General features: G+C 43.0%; 1 protein-coding gene across 1 annotated transcript in view; it reads left to right on the top strand.

The window, feature by feature from the left end:
* The window catches only part of LOC142655659 (uncharacterized), a 235042-nt gene that overhangs the window by 39442 nt on the left and 180173 nt on the right, over positions 1 to 15427 (top strand). The window contains exons 10-11 of the mRNA XM_075830110.1: positions 3670 to 3803; positions 7042 to 7200. Coding sequence (XP_075686225.1) covers positions 3670 to 3803; positions 7042 to 7200 — 293 coding nt within the window. The remainder of the gene's footprint in view (positions 1 to 3669; positions 3804 to 7041; positions 7201 to 15427) is intronic.

Raw genomic sequence — 15427 nt, 5'->3', positions numbered from 1 at the left:
ACATCCCCATAAAGAATGCGAACGGGAGCCATTCCATTCACTATAGCGTACGCCGTCTGTGTGGGAACGGCGCATGCGCCGCTCCCACACATACCAAAAGGAAGGTCTTTGGCAGAGCGAAATCCGGCGCCATTTTCATGTGGACCCGAAGCCGCGGCCGGACAGTAAGATGACGACTTCCGGTCGCAGCTTCCGGCCATATGTTCAAGGCAGCGAAGACGCAAGGAATAGGAGCGGAGGCGGCAGCGGCGGCAGGAGCAGGTAAGTTATGTTTGTGTATGTGATGTGTGTTTTACGTTCGTGTATGTTTGTGTTATACTGTCTGCTTACCACTGTATCTAATCCTCCTACACTGTGCATTCGCTCAGAAAATGGCGGCACACAGTGTAGGAGGTTTGAACATTCAACACCCTCCTTCTCCTGGCACTAGCCAGGATAAGGGAGGGGGGATTGTGTGAGGACACTAGAGCGAGTGTGTCTACCCCAAATTTGCAGCATAAAGCAATGTGGTTGCTTTACCACATTGCCAATGCTGCAATTTTGGGAATTGCTCCCTCTAGTGACCAGCACATGGAAATGTTATAAATTAGAATCTAATTTATAATATTTCCTGACTTGTGAAAAAATTAAAAAAATTAATATAATGTGTAATCACTTATATACTAACTGTTTATCTGAAAAAAAAAAATAACATTTCTAGCGACACATTCCCTTTAAGTAGCACCTTTCTGATGACAGATATTAGGGCTTTTGTCCATATTTAAATCTTCGGGTCAACTTGGAAATGTGTCTTTAGAAAAAATAGAGGGAGTAGAAAATGTTTAAGATTCTGCAAGAACATTTGCAGTGTTAAATATAACCTTGTATCATCATCTCAGTTATTGTGAAGATTACAGAAGCTAAGGCAAATCATTGAATGTAATGGATGCCCATTAATTCCTATATGTTCTCTGAAATTTTTTCTTTCCCTTCAATGGAAACGAGTGCATTTGTTGTATCTCCTCTGAAGATAGATGATCCAGGGTGCAGTTTCTGGAGGAGTCCACTAATGATCAGCTTGTTTCAGGGCATCCATACTTTGAGCGGGGACCCTCCAAAGGAATGACTTTGACAAATTTTTACATGTACGGACAGCTTTAAAGGGGTTGTCTAAGAAACCACCTGGCATAGGATAGATTCAGTTGGCTAGGGAGAATGTAGTATTACATAACAGCCCTAGAGGGGGTCCAGAGTGGAGGACCCCCTCTATGATGTCCATATGCCCTAATATGTCCTCTAAGGACATATCAGAAAAACATGTGGAAATATTAGGTGGTTTCATTAGGCTTTTCTGTAGTTGCTTGAAGCTTATTTTTCATTCCATAAAAGGCTGCTTTAAATTGAATTTTTCATAGATTACATTACTTTACGCTCATATATTCACCACATAGTTCGCGGTCCTTGGCACAAGCGCTGCTTTATAACGTTCATTTATCGTTTATCTTGTGCTTGGCTTGTTCTATGGAATCATTAGCTGTATTTTATAACCGCAGTCTCTAGCCAGATTCAGCTGTGGTTCAGTGGGATCAGTTCTGTCAATTCATCTCTTGTAACACAATTTTGATTAATTTTCGTCTCTGGTTCATAACCCTGGATGACGTTCCAGAGGGCACTTTCCTTGGAATTAAGATACAATTTAATGCAGATCTCATTCATTTACATTTGCCTAAGAGTGTGCTAAAACTACGTGACTGTTGCGCAAGCTGTTAAGGTGACCTCCCCTCTATTCCATATTTCCATTTTATGTACGTAAGTGGTAAATCAATCTAATTTCCAGCTCCTATGGCTTTCAACTATTTCTAAACCTCTTATATTTGAATATAGATTTTTACTACATTTTTTATTTTATTTTTTAATGACAAATACACTTTGTTCTAAAATCTGCTTTGCACTGTTCTTACACTGAGGTTTTTAGCATGTGAAGAGGGGCAATTCCATGTGAAGGTGTAAAGGAATAAACTGGACATGTGGTTTATCGTACATATTATTGATTCAGATATTATTTGGCCGATATGATTGAGTTAGGAATTTGTGATCCGTTGAACATCGAACAACCATTTCTACATCTATGCCATTGCTCCGTTTTCCAGCTATACTTTTATAATTTACATTTCAGAGCTTCACATTCAAGGGCAATGATATTATTTATCTCCATATAGATAACTAAAAGGCTGACATTTTCAGGAAGGGGTACTCCATCTTTATAAACTTAATCCGACCATTGGGCCAAGGCCGGTTCAAGGTTGTTGGAGGCTCCTGGGCACAATATTTGGTGGGGACCCCTTAATAAGTGACAGTGTGATAAAAAAAAATGACTAAAGTTGTTTTCACTGGGATTTAAAGGGAAAGTCTCACCTATATTTATTTTTTCCTAATTAAAACCAGGTAGTAAAACATAATCTTTTTTTCTTATATGTTTTTATTTTTTGATTGTAGATTTTTTAATTCTATTTTCTGTACATGATTTTGGGGGCAGCCATCTTGCATGAGCTGATGTTAACAATATTTAGAGATATGATTTGCAGCAGCCACATGGACTATATGAACCTGTGAACAGGAGGAGACCCATTGACTACTATGGTACAAAGGAACAAAAACCACGGCGCCACATAGTGCAGGTTACTCAGGTAATAAGTAGTAAGATGAAATGAAATACTACTAACCTGGTAAAAGGTGATAACAGGCAAAAATAAATATATGTGCTGCTGCTGCCAGGACTCAAGCCGGTGATCCTAGGGAAGACCGCAAATAGTATGCTGGGATGCAGGAAAAGAGAGTCTCCACGGGCGCTGCTGCACTGACTACAATGTTTCAATACATGAATAGAATAAATTCACGTAAGAGTAGGAGTAAATGAAGGATAGGTTTATTGATAATAGGGCTATGCATTTCAATGCCGCATCGGCATCTTCATCAGGCCATAAAAGATGGCCTGATGAAGATGCCGGTGCGGCATTGAAACGCGTAGCCCTATTATCAATAAACCTATCCTTCATTTACTCCTACTCTTACGTGAATTTATTCTATTCATGTATTGAAACATTGTAGTCAGTGCAGCAGCGCCCGTGGAGACTCTCTTTTCCTGCATCCCAGCATTGACTACTATGGGAGAGTTCTAGGCATGCTCTGTGACCTGTGCAGAGGTCACTGTGGAGGAAGGGATAGGAGAGGAACTGTGTCAATTACCTATTGTCAATGGTGGATCCTGTGTTATTTGTATATAGATGTTACCTGTCATTGTAATCCTGCCTGTGGTGATAATGAGATGACTGCTGAGAAGTGATCTCTACAGAACAGGAAGTGTCAGTCTATTGTGAGGCTCAGTGGCCAGGGGGAAAACTGCAAGATTTTAGGATAGTTTTTTAATATAGGTGACAAAGAAAATTGTAAAAAAAAATCCCAGAGAATTCGCCAATTATTGGAAAAATATGGTGTGCGCCATAATTTGCAACTTTTTAATGCCACAAAAGTGGCATAAAGCCATTAATAAATTCCCCACAAAGTGTTCTTAATTACACATCTATCATTTGATGTATTCTAAATGGAAAATGTCTTTCTTCATTTCCATCCACATCCCTTTTTTTGTTTTTTTTGTAAAGTGTGACTAAAATTACTTATTATTTGTAACAGGTGATGCAAAATTTCTCCGCCATGAATGTGACACAGGCCAAAAAATTAAAATTGATACAGATTCTGAAGAACAGTACAGAGTTGACTTTGAGCATGAGTTTCATTGTACACAAATTCAAGCTTTTAACCACAAGGTACCAAACTGTTTAGTGTTACATGTGTTGTCCTATGTATCGTACTGCACTTAAAATGCACCAAAGCTCTTCATAATTAACTACCGCTGTTTTAATTGAATTTCTGCCTGTATATTGTAAAACATGATTTGTATCAGTGACCAAATGGTATTTGTCCATCAACGATGTCTCAGACAGATGTCTTCACCCTAATTTATAATGTTTAAGGTTGGCACGTATTTTTTAAACAAGTTCCAAAGTAATGCTGGGAAGGACAGTTCAAAAGTGACACCAGTGAGTAAGGAAGTAGCTAACTTCTCTTCCTACTTGGATTTTAATTGAAGTCCATAAAGCAAGTCATTTGGAAATAATGGTAAGGAGAGAATTACAGAACTTTAGACCTTGTAGCATTTTTCTAGTGGACCCTGAGGCACATTTCCAGAACTTTTTTTTGTTTAAATCTTTGAAAATACACTGAATTTCTCCAACATAGTTACATAAGGACAACATATTGTCATTGAAAAAAATGAAAACCCAGTATTTGGTATATGATACAAGTTACTGTTTTATTGCGCCATTTGGTCATTCTAGGTGTTGCTGAAATATTTTCTATGTGAAAGCAATGTAGCTGTGACACCTGGTTAATGAAATTACTTCATAAGTTTACTTAATGTTGCAGAGCAGAGTTTATCGTTTGGCACCATAGTTACTTGTTAATTAATTGTCATTACTTACAGACCAGTGGTAAACGTCACATACATGGCCACAGCAAACTATTACAGGAATTATTTTCAGCAGCCACTGAGAGGCACACACTGCCCCCTGTAGATAGTGCCATACAGCCCCCCTGTAGATAACGCCCCCACCTCCCCAGTAGATATATATACAGCACCCCCTGTAGATAGTGCCATACAGCCCCCTGTAGATAGCGCCATACAGCCCCTGTAGATTGCGCCATACAGCCCCCCTGTAGATAGCGCCATACAGCCCCCTGTAGATAGCGCCATACAGCCCCCTGTAGATAGCGCCATACAGCGCCCCTGTAGATAGCACCCCCAAACAAATAAAAACAAAAAATGAAAACAAAAAAACTTTATACTCACCCAGACCACGTTCCCGCGAAGAACAGAGCTGCTCCACAGCATCAACGCCGACTGGATCCTCGCGTAGGCCGGCGTGATCCAGTGACATCATCACTGATAGGCTGCAGGCCGAACGTGGCCTGTCGCCTAGTAAATGGCAGAGCCAGGAAATACCTCCCTCTCTGCCATAGGGAGGCGCGATCTGTAGAGGGCTGTATGGCACTATCTACGAAGGGAGGTGGGGGGCACTATCTACAGGGGGGCTGTATGGCGCTATCTTCAAGGGGGAGGTGGGGGGCACGATCTACAAGAGGGGCTATATTGCACGGTCTACAAGGGGGCACTATCTACAGCTGGTGAGGGGTGGCACTATCTACAAAGGGGGGGGGTGACAGTCTACAGGGGGGCTGTATAGCACCGTCCACAGGGGGCTGTATGGCAATCTACAGTGGGCTGTATGGCAGAATATACAGGGGGGCTGTAAGGCATAATCTACAGCGGGGTGCTGTATGGCACAATCTACAGGGGGGCACTATCTACATGGGGGAGCTGTGTGTGGCACCCATGGGGGGGCAGTCAAAAGTTTGCTATGGGGCCCAGTCTTTGCTAGTTACGCCCCTGTCCTATCCCTCTGGCAATTTAGGCCTAGTAGGCCACAAAATGGCGGTTGCTGGTTGCTTTACTACAGGCTAGCTAGCTCTCTGTATGGTATGGGCTGCCACCCCACTGACTGCTCACTCTTTAGGACCCACTGCTACTTCAGGCCCAATGATGGATGCAGCCTAGCCCGGTTCTCACCAGTCTCATCTAGGCTCCTCAGTTTCAGTCTCTGTCCGGTCACTACTTCAGGCTTCTCTCTCTGTAATACAGTCACTGCCTCGCTTCTAGTCTCAGACCATCAGTCAGTCTCTTTGCCCTGGTTCTTGCGGTCACGGCCCAGCCAGTTTACCGACCAGTACTGCTGGTGTGCCTACTACGACAGCAGTCTCTTCAGTCAGAGCTTCCTCGGCCTTACACTCGTCCGCAGTGTCACCTCTTCCAGCAGCATGTCACCATCAGCAGAATGTCACTGTGTCTGTCTCCACCAGCACTGCATCTTGTCCAACTCCTTACTCCCTCCTGCACGGACTTGTTACTTTCTGGGTCTTAGTCAGCACTAATCTCCACCCCAGCACTACCCTCCACCCCAGAAACTGCACCTGGGCCATGCATCTGCACGCCTCCACATACCGGTGCCTCCACAGATAAGTCCAGAAAGCCAACCGTCCCTTGCCAGACCTGCATAGGAATAGAGTTAAATAAACATAACATTAGCACCACACTATACACACTGTAATATACACATTGTAATATAAACAGTGCAATATACACAGTGGCCGGAATGACCACTCCTCCTTCAATGCTGTCATCACGGTGGCCGGACTGACCACTGACTGGACGCTACCTAGTGGGGAAAAGACACAAAACCAGCAGATAATAGCGGACAACCGCACATGTTAAAGGTACAGTGCACTATTTATTATACATGCATACTATTTACAATGCCACAGAGGGCCCAAAATACAATAAAGCATGTAAAGCAACATTTCGGGATTTATTTCCTCCACTTTACATGCTCAAGTAAGTTCAATGACAAATTCTACTCTGCTACATCTTTGTGTTTAAACTGTACAAGCATGCACCATTTTACTCAGTTTTACTAGACTTAATTATTATCGAATACAGTAAGGGTATGTTCACACGAGGGCGTCCGTAACGGCTGAAATTACGGGGATGTTTCAGCCTGAAAACATCCCCGTAATTTTAGCCGTACCGGCATGTGCAGGCGCTTGAACGCCGCGTCAATTACGGCCGTAATTAGCGCTGCTATTCATTGGAGTCAATGAATAGCGGCTCCAATTACGGCCAAAGAAGTGACAGGTCACTTCTTTGACGCGGGCGTCTATTTACGCGCCGTCATTTGACAGCGGCGCGTATATATACGCCTCGTGTGAACAGACAAACGTCTGCCCATTGCTTTCAATGGGCAGATGTTTGTCAGCGCTATTGAGGCGCTATTTTCAGACGTAATTCGGGGCAAAAACGCCCGAATTACGTCCGTAAATAGGCCGTGTGAACATACCCTTATATTTGTTCTATGTAGATGCTTAATTACTAACATGATCAATTTGTTATAGGTACACTTACATCATGAAGAATATGCGCCTCACATACATTCATACTTGGAGGTGAGTTATGGGAAACACTGGGATGAAATGAACAACAAAAAGAAACTTTTCATCAGTCAGACGTTCAAGAACAACTCTAATCCTTCATCATCGAACTACTTCATGGAGGTAAACTACATTTTTGCAGTAGAGCAGGCAAAAAAAATAACAAATGAGAAGGCAGAATGGACAACATCTTGGATTTTTTTTTTCTGTTCTCACTATTTTGTCTTCCTGATTGACCCCTTCTCTCCGCAGCCAATTTTCGTTTTTTCATTTACATTTTTCCTCCCCGCATTCCAAAAGCCATAACTTTTTTTTTTTCTATCGACATAGCCGTATGAGGGCTTGTTTTGTGCAGGACGAGTTGTAGTTTGTCATGGCACCATTTAAAGTACCATATAATGTACTGGGAAACTAAACAACAAAATTGTTTGTGGGGTGAAATGGGGAAAAAAACAACAATATCGCCATTTTTTGGGGGTTTTGTTTTTATGACGTTCATAATGCGGTTAAAAGCACATGTTAACTTTATTTATACGAGTCGATACAATTACAGCGGCACCACATTTTTATAGTTTTTTTAGTGTTTTACCACTTTTAGGCTTTGTTCACATCTGCGTCGGGGTTCCGTTCATGGGTTCCGTGAGACATTTCCGTCAGGGTAACCCATGAACGGAAACCAAATGGAAACCATAGCTTTCCGTTAGCATTACCAATGGTAATGTTTCCACTGCTAATGTTTTTTGTTTGTCTCTATTCCGTGAGGTTTCCGTTTTTTCGTCGGAATCAATAGCATAGTCGACTACGCTATTGATTCCACCAAAAAAACTGAAACCTTGCGGAGTGGACAGAAATGGAAACCATTAGCAATGGAAGCATTACCATTGAAATCAAGGATAATGCAAACGAAAATCTATGGTTTCCGTTCATAGGTTCCCCTGACAGAAAGGTCTGACGGAACCCATGAACAGAACCCAGACGCAGATGTGAATGAAGCCTTACAAAGAAAAAAGTTTGTTAAAAAATAAATTTGCTTTGTGTCGCCATTTCTGAGAGTCAGAATTTTTTTATATGTTCGTCGAGTGGTATGAGGGCTTGTTTTTTGTGGGGCGAGCATTAGTTTTTATTGGTACGTGCTACTTTTTGATCCAATATTTTAGCATTTTGTTGGGGAGCTAAGGTGACCAAAAAAGTAAGAATTAATCTTACCGCTAATTACGTTTCCTTGAGTCCGCCATGACGGCACACTAGGAGGATGAACTATTGACCTCTGTAGGGACAGGAAATGGAGAGAGGTTATAAGGGCCCCAGCTTCAGCCTCCCACCATTGTGTACCATATCACTACACCGAAAGAAAGCTAATCCAAGCAGTATGTTAAAGGGAATGTGTCGCTACAAATTTTTTTTTTTTCAGTTAAACAGTTAGTATATAAGTGATTACACATTGTTTTAATTTTTTTAATTTTTTAACAAGTCAGGAAATATTGTAAATTAGATTATAATTTATAACATTTCCATGTGCTGGTCACTAGAGGGAGCAATTCCCAAAATTGCAGCATTGGCAATGTGGTAAAGCAACCTCATTGCTTTATGCTGCAAATTTGGGGTAGACACACTCGCTCTAGTGTCCTCACACAATCCCCCCTCCCTTATCCTGCCTAGTGCCAGGAGAAGGAGGGGTTGAATCTTCAAACCTCCTACACGGTGTGCCGCCATTTTCTGAACGAATGCACAGTGTAGGAGGATTAGATACAGTGGTAATCAGACAGTATAACACAAACATAATACACACATCACATACACAAACATAACTTACCTGCTCCTGCCGCCTCCGCCCCTATACCTTGCGTCTTTGCTGCCTTGAACATATGGCCGGAAGCCGCGACCGAAAGTAGTCATCTTACTGTCCGGCAGCGGCTTCGGGTCCACATGAAAATGGCGCCGGATTTCGCTCTGCCAAAGACCTTCCTTTTGGTCTGTGTGGGAGCGGAACGTGCTCCGTTCCCACACAGACGGCGTACGCTATAGTGAATGGAATGGCTCCCGTTCGCATTCTCTATGGGGATGTATGTGCCGTATTCCATCTCTGTGTGTGGCGTTAATCGACACATACAGAGATGAAAAAAAAAATGGCAGCCCCCATAGAGAAGTAAAAGTGAGAAAAAAGTAAAAAGTAGAACACAAAAACACAAATAAATAAAATTTGTTTTAATAACATACTAAAAGCAATATTGTATAAAAAAAAGTTTTTTTCGCGACACCTTCCCTTTAATTTCACATACCACAAAGAAGGTAGGGCGGGTAAATGTATGCAGTCATGGGGTACTCAAGGAAACGGAATTACCGTTAAGACTAATTCTTACTTTCCATATCGTCCCCCATGACGACACACTAGGAGAATACCAAATGACATGATTAAGGGTGGGACTACCGCATGAAGTACTTTGCGGCCGAAGGCTAAGTCTCTACTGGAAGAAAGGTCTAGCCTATAGTGTCTTGCAAAGGTAAGGGAGCTGGCCAATGTAGCTGCAGTACAAATCTGGTCTAGTGAAGCTCCTCCCCTTTCTGCCCATGATGCAGCTGTGGATCTGGTGGAATAGGCCCTGATGTTCATAGGAACTGACTTTCCCTCCAGGGAATAACACATTTTAATTGTTATCCTTATCCATCTTGCAATGGTAGCTTTTGTGGTTTTTTATTCCTTTCTTTTCCCCCAAAATTGGACTAGGCGGTTGGAATCTTTCCGCCAGTCTGCTGTGACGTGTAAGTACTGTAAGACTTCTCTTTTCACATCAAGAGAATGAAAATCTTCTTCTATTTGATTTCTGGGGTCCAGCCAAAATGAAAGAAAGACAATCTTCTGATTTCTATGAAAATCTGATACGACCTCTTGAAGAAAATTAGGATCCAGCTTTAGTACTATTCTATCATCTGTTATCCTAAGGTACGGTTCTTCTGTGGATAGCGCCTGTAATTCCCCCAGTCTCTTTACTGTGGTTATCGCTATTAGAAAAGCCACCTTAAAGGACAAGTGTTTGATGTCTGTTTCTTCAATCGGTTCAAAGGGGGGTCTAGTTAGGAGCCTGAGGACCACGCCGAGTTCCCATTGCTGGGATGACTGTCTAATGGTCGGCCTTAGTCTTGAGGCTGCACACATGAATCTTTTCACCCACCTGTGTTCCGATAGTTGGGTGTCGAAAACGTGCTAAGTGCCGAGACCTGTACTGGGGGGGAGGGGGGGTGCTGGGTCTAAGGCCTAGATCCAGCCCCTGCTGTAGGAAATCCAAAATCTGCTAGATGACAGGATGATTCTGATCCGGGGGTTGTTTTCAACACCAGGAGGTAAATTTCTTCCAAATCTTTAAATAAATAGCCGAGGTAACTGATTTACGACTTGCTTTTAGGGTTGTTATTACTTTCTGTGATAAACCCATTCCCCTGATCAGTGCCCCTTCAGGATCCAGGCTGATAGGTGAAGATTCTGGAGACTCTGATGTCATAGCGGCCTCTGTACTAGTAGATCTGATCTTAAAGGAAGTACTATCGGGTCTTCCAGTGCCAATTCCCTCAGGATTGGAAACCAGGCCTTTTTTGGCCAGAATGGAACAATCCGAATGATCCTCAGATCTTCCTTGTAAAGCTTTTGAAGCACGCTCGATATCAACGGGAGTGGTGGAATGGCGTATGCTAGATCCCTGTCCCAAGGTTGAGATAGAGCATCTATGCCTAGGGGACGGCCCTGGGGATTTAGAGAGAAAAAGAGTTCTGTCTTGGTGTTTGATCTGTTCGCAAACAGGTCCACTTGAGGAAACCCCCATAGCCGTGTGATCTGGAGGAAGACCTCATGATTTAAAGACCATTCGCCCGGATCTAGGTTTTTCCTGCTGAGGAAATCTGCCTCTGTGTTCTCTAAGCCTTTTAGATGAATGGCCGATAGAAAAATCAGGTTTTGTTCTGTCCAAAAGAATATTCTCTGAGACAGGGAGAGGAGGGCGGGAGATCTGGTACCCTCTTGATGTCTCAAAAAGGATACAGTCGTTATGTTGTTTGACAGTATTTTGACATGGTTGTTCTGAAAGTTGAATGAACTTGACTTCAGGATTTCCCAGACTGCTCTCAATTCTCGGTAATTTGAGGAACGAGCTGCTATGGTCGGTGGCCAAGTCCCCTTAATATAATTGTCTGGGAGTTTTGCTCCCCAACGTTTTTTGCTCGCATCTGTCAGAACTAGGATAGCTTGAGACTGATGCCACATTACCCCCTTCCTGAGGTTTGAGTGCTCTGTCCACCAATGTAGGGAAGATCTTACCCCTTGAGGTATTTTTATTTTTCGATCTAGGGATGAATGTTTCTTGTCCCATGAAGAAAGTATCCACATCTAGAGTGGTCGGGAATGGTTTTGGCTCCAGGCCACTGACTGAATGCAGGCTGTCATCTGACCTAGTATACTCATTGATGCTCTTATCTTGTAAGAGGAGGCTCTCTGAAAATCCCTGACATTGGATATTATGGCCCTTCTTTTCTCTCCCGGTAATAGGGACATCTGTAGGGTAGAATCCAGTATGAAGCCTAGAAACTTCATCCGAGTGTCCGGAATCAAGTTTGATTTTTGTCACTAGCTTTACCTGGGCGGAAAGAATTTCCTGGGTCTCTGCTGTAATCAGGCAGTCGTCCAGGTAGGGAATTATAATTATATTATAATTATATAATTATATATCATAATTTTTGTAAACACCCTTGGGGCGGATGAAATTCCGAAGGGGAGAGATGTAAATTGGTAATGGAACACCTGGCCCGTAGTGTTCCTTACTGTAAATCTTAGGAATCTTTGAGAGGAGGGATGAATGGGGACGTGGTAATAAGTGTTCTTTAAATCCAGGGTGCACATATAAGCCCCTTTCTTTATCAGGCGAGTGGTGGATGCTACTGACTCCATCTTGAATCTCCTGTAAACTATGTATTTGTTGAGGGGTTTCAAGTTTATTATTATTAGCCTGTCTGGCTTTTTTTTATAAAAAAACAGGGAGGAGTAGTGACCTTCTCCCGACTGATCCTGAGGTACTTGAGATATTACACCTGTCTGGTGTAGCTTCCAGATTTTGTCTAACATCTGATTTTTCAGAAACTGTAAGGGTTGTGTTGTGAGAACAAATCTCTTTGGAGGAAGGGTTGAAAATTCCACGCGGTAGCCGTTCTTTATTATGTCTAAGACCCATTGCTCTGGGTGATGTTGCTCCATAAATTGTAGAATTTTAACAACCTCCCTCCAACTTTGACGTCATGGTTTGTTCTGTCTATTTGGGTTGAGTACGAAACCTCTACCCCTTCCTCCTTTTGTATAACTCCAATGACCCGTCTTCCCTTTCCCTCTATAGTTTTCACCCTGGGGCCTCTGGGAAAGAAAAGGAAACTTCCTTTTAGATGGTTTATCCTCTGGAAATCCCTTTTTCCTATCTGCAGCCTTCTCTAGTATTTCATCTAGATCTGGACCAAAAACATATTCCCCCTTAAACGGGATGTTACAAAGCCTATTTTTTGAATGGGTGTCCCCCCTCTGCTAGTATCTCAACCACAGAGATCTTCTCGCGGCGTTAGTGAGGGAACCCTCTTTAACTGCAAAACCTGATGCTTTCTGCCGAGGCATCTGCTAGAAACCCCGTAGCTGCTTTTAGGAGAGGAATTGACTCCGCTATTTGGTCCCGGGGCGTTCCTACCCTGAGGTGGTCCTCTATCTCACCTAGCCAAACTAATAGGGTTCTTGTAATGACGGGGTAGGGAGACAGACAGGTGAGCCCTAATCTACCCGCCACCCAGTCCCTGCCTACTTGCAACGACCCGTCCTAGGCGACGGGGTACAACTGGGCGACGGTCCCTACGCTCAGTAAGTGCAAGGCAGACAAACAGACAAGGGTATACAGAAGCTAGGGAAACGGGGCAGCTGCCCACGGAGACACCGTGAGCAAACAGAGTAGTGAACGAGCCGAGTCAAACCTGGAGTGAACGAGGTACAAAAACGCTGAGCAGGAGAGTGGTCAGAAAGCCAAGGACTATAACAAGCAGAGGATGAGTAGTAAAAGCAGTAGCAGCAAGGCCAGGAAACAAGCAGAGCAGAATCACAAGCAAAGGAGGAACAGGAAAGGCAGGTATAAATAGACAGTGGGCGGGAGCTAGCTCCGTCTGGCCAGGCTGTGATAGGCTCTCCCACTCCTAAGCCTGCCATCCTGAGTGGTGGAAGATGGAGTCAATCTCACAGAAATAGGAGCAGGTGCAGACTGATTGCCCATGGGCGTAGACACAGAAGCTGTGTCTGGCAAATCCTTTACAGTTCTAGCTACTGACGTGGCTGCTATGTTAGTTTTCATACTGAACATTGATGTCTCCCAGGCCTTCTTTAGGAGGCAGTCAGACTTCCGAACCATGGGGGTGTGTTAGTTGAGCTGAATCTTCAAATGGCAAGGATGTTTGTTTAACCACCTTTACCATCTGAATATCCACTTTAGGGATCTTGTCCCAGATGCCTGTATCCTCTTTATCAAAAAGGAGGCGATTCTTAAATTCCCGGGAGACTCCCAGCCTTCTTTCTGGGTCTTTCCATTCCTCATTTATTAAATCAAATACATTTTCATTAATAGGAAACACACGCCTCTTTTTTGATCTTAGACCACCAAACATTTCGTCCTGGATGGTCTTTTGTTTTGAGACCTCTTCGATGTTCATTGTACCCCTGACCGCTTTTAATAAATCATCCATATCCATGGAGGAAAAATAATATTTTTTCTCATCTTTCTTATCCCCTTCAGGATATAGTGACGCTAATTCATCTATGTCCTCAGGATCTTTAAAGGAACAAGAGGCCCCTTCAGTGTCTGAATCAGAAAGGAGTTTGTTCCCCAATTTCGCCTTCTTACACGAGGGAGTGGTTGCCTATTGAGGCTGTATAGAGGATAGTGGGGATTGTACTTCTTCTCTGATCATGGAATGCAAGTCCTCCATGATGTAAGGTTGTTCATCCTTGATTAGCTTCTTAATACATGATGAACATAGCTGCTTTTTGTATGCCTCTGCCAGCTTCTTAGAGCATGTAGCAAATTTTTTGGATCTTCTAAGCTCTCCATGCTTAGGTTTTTGGAATCCCCCTTTCTCCACCTAATAATAAAAAAGAGAGAGGGAGACCCAACTAGTAAAGTATCCACCTCTGGACATTTAACACGGCAGGTATTATCATCCCCTGGGGGGAAAAAAAACCTCACGGTAGTCGGGCAGGAGACCTCAGAATCAGTAAACTGGGACCCCAACAGATCGGCGCCAGGAATGGACATGCTGGGAAACACAGACCTCAGGAGACCCCTATCCAAACCTCCATGTCAAGGTTAGATTTAGTTTAAGCAAATCCAAGCTCCCCTAAAGGGGAAGAGGATCCTCTCTTCGTCCTGACTCCCGTAGGAACAGGAAATACACTGGTGGGAGGCTGAGGGTGGGGCCCTTTTAACCTCTCTCAGTTTCCTGTCCCTACAGAGGTCAAGAGGTCATCCTCCTAGTGTGCCGTCATGGGGGACAATATGGAAACAGCAATTCTACCTTTCTGAACTTTTTTTTTTTACAGCCTTCTTTTTACAGCCTTCACTTTGCGGGTTAGATAACGTTATATTAGTTTAGACTTTTACAGGTGTGGCTGTACCAGTTATGTTCATTTTTTTTTGTTGTAACTTTTAACATTACTTTAGGGAGAGCATGGTAAAAGTGTATTTTTTAACTTTTAATTTTTTTTTTATATCTATAAAAAAACATTATTTAAATGTATTTTTACATTCTTTTTATTAGTCCCTCTAGGAGACTTGTGCCAGTGATCATTTAATTGCTGGCACAATATACTGCAATACTAATGTATTTCAGTATATTGTGATTTTTACAGGCTCCTATTAAGCCCTGGCAGGGCTTAACAGGAACATAAGAATGGCAGACCTGGGGTTCTTCATTAGGCCACCCAGGCTGCTATGACAACTATCGACACCCTGCGATCGGGTCGCAGGGGTGTGATGGGCTGTTGGAGGTGACAGACCTCCCCTTTCTAATAGATTATATGCCGCGGCATCTAAGTGGTTAAATGGACAGAATTAAAGTGATCTTTGATTCTGCCCGTTGCACCGGGATGTAGGCTATATTACACAGCTGACACACGCTTAGTATGGAGCGCACTCAGCCCGTTTGCTTGCTCCACACTTCCCCCTGTCGGTGGCCACGTATATGTACGTGGCATGTCATTAAGGGCATGTACACACTAGTCTTAAATGTTTTTCTTTTAGTATGTTTTTTTGTGATATGGTTGTATTCTGACAGATACATATGGAATCTA

This window comes from Rhinoderma darwinii, chromosome 6 (assembly GCF_050947455.1).
Source record: "Rhinoderma darwinii isolate aRhiDar2 chromosome 6, aRhiDar2.hap1, whole genome shotgun sequence".
Taxonomy (NCBI): Eukaryota; Metazoa; Chordata; class Amphibia; order Anura; family Rhinodermatidae; genus Rhinoderma; species Rhinoderma darwinii.
The sequence above is the reverse complement of the archived record's forward strand: the minus strand, read 5'-3'. Positions and strand labels throughout refer to the sequence as shown.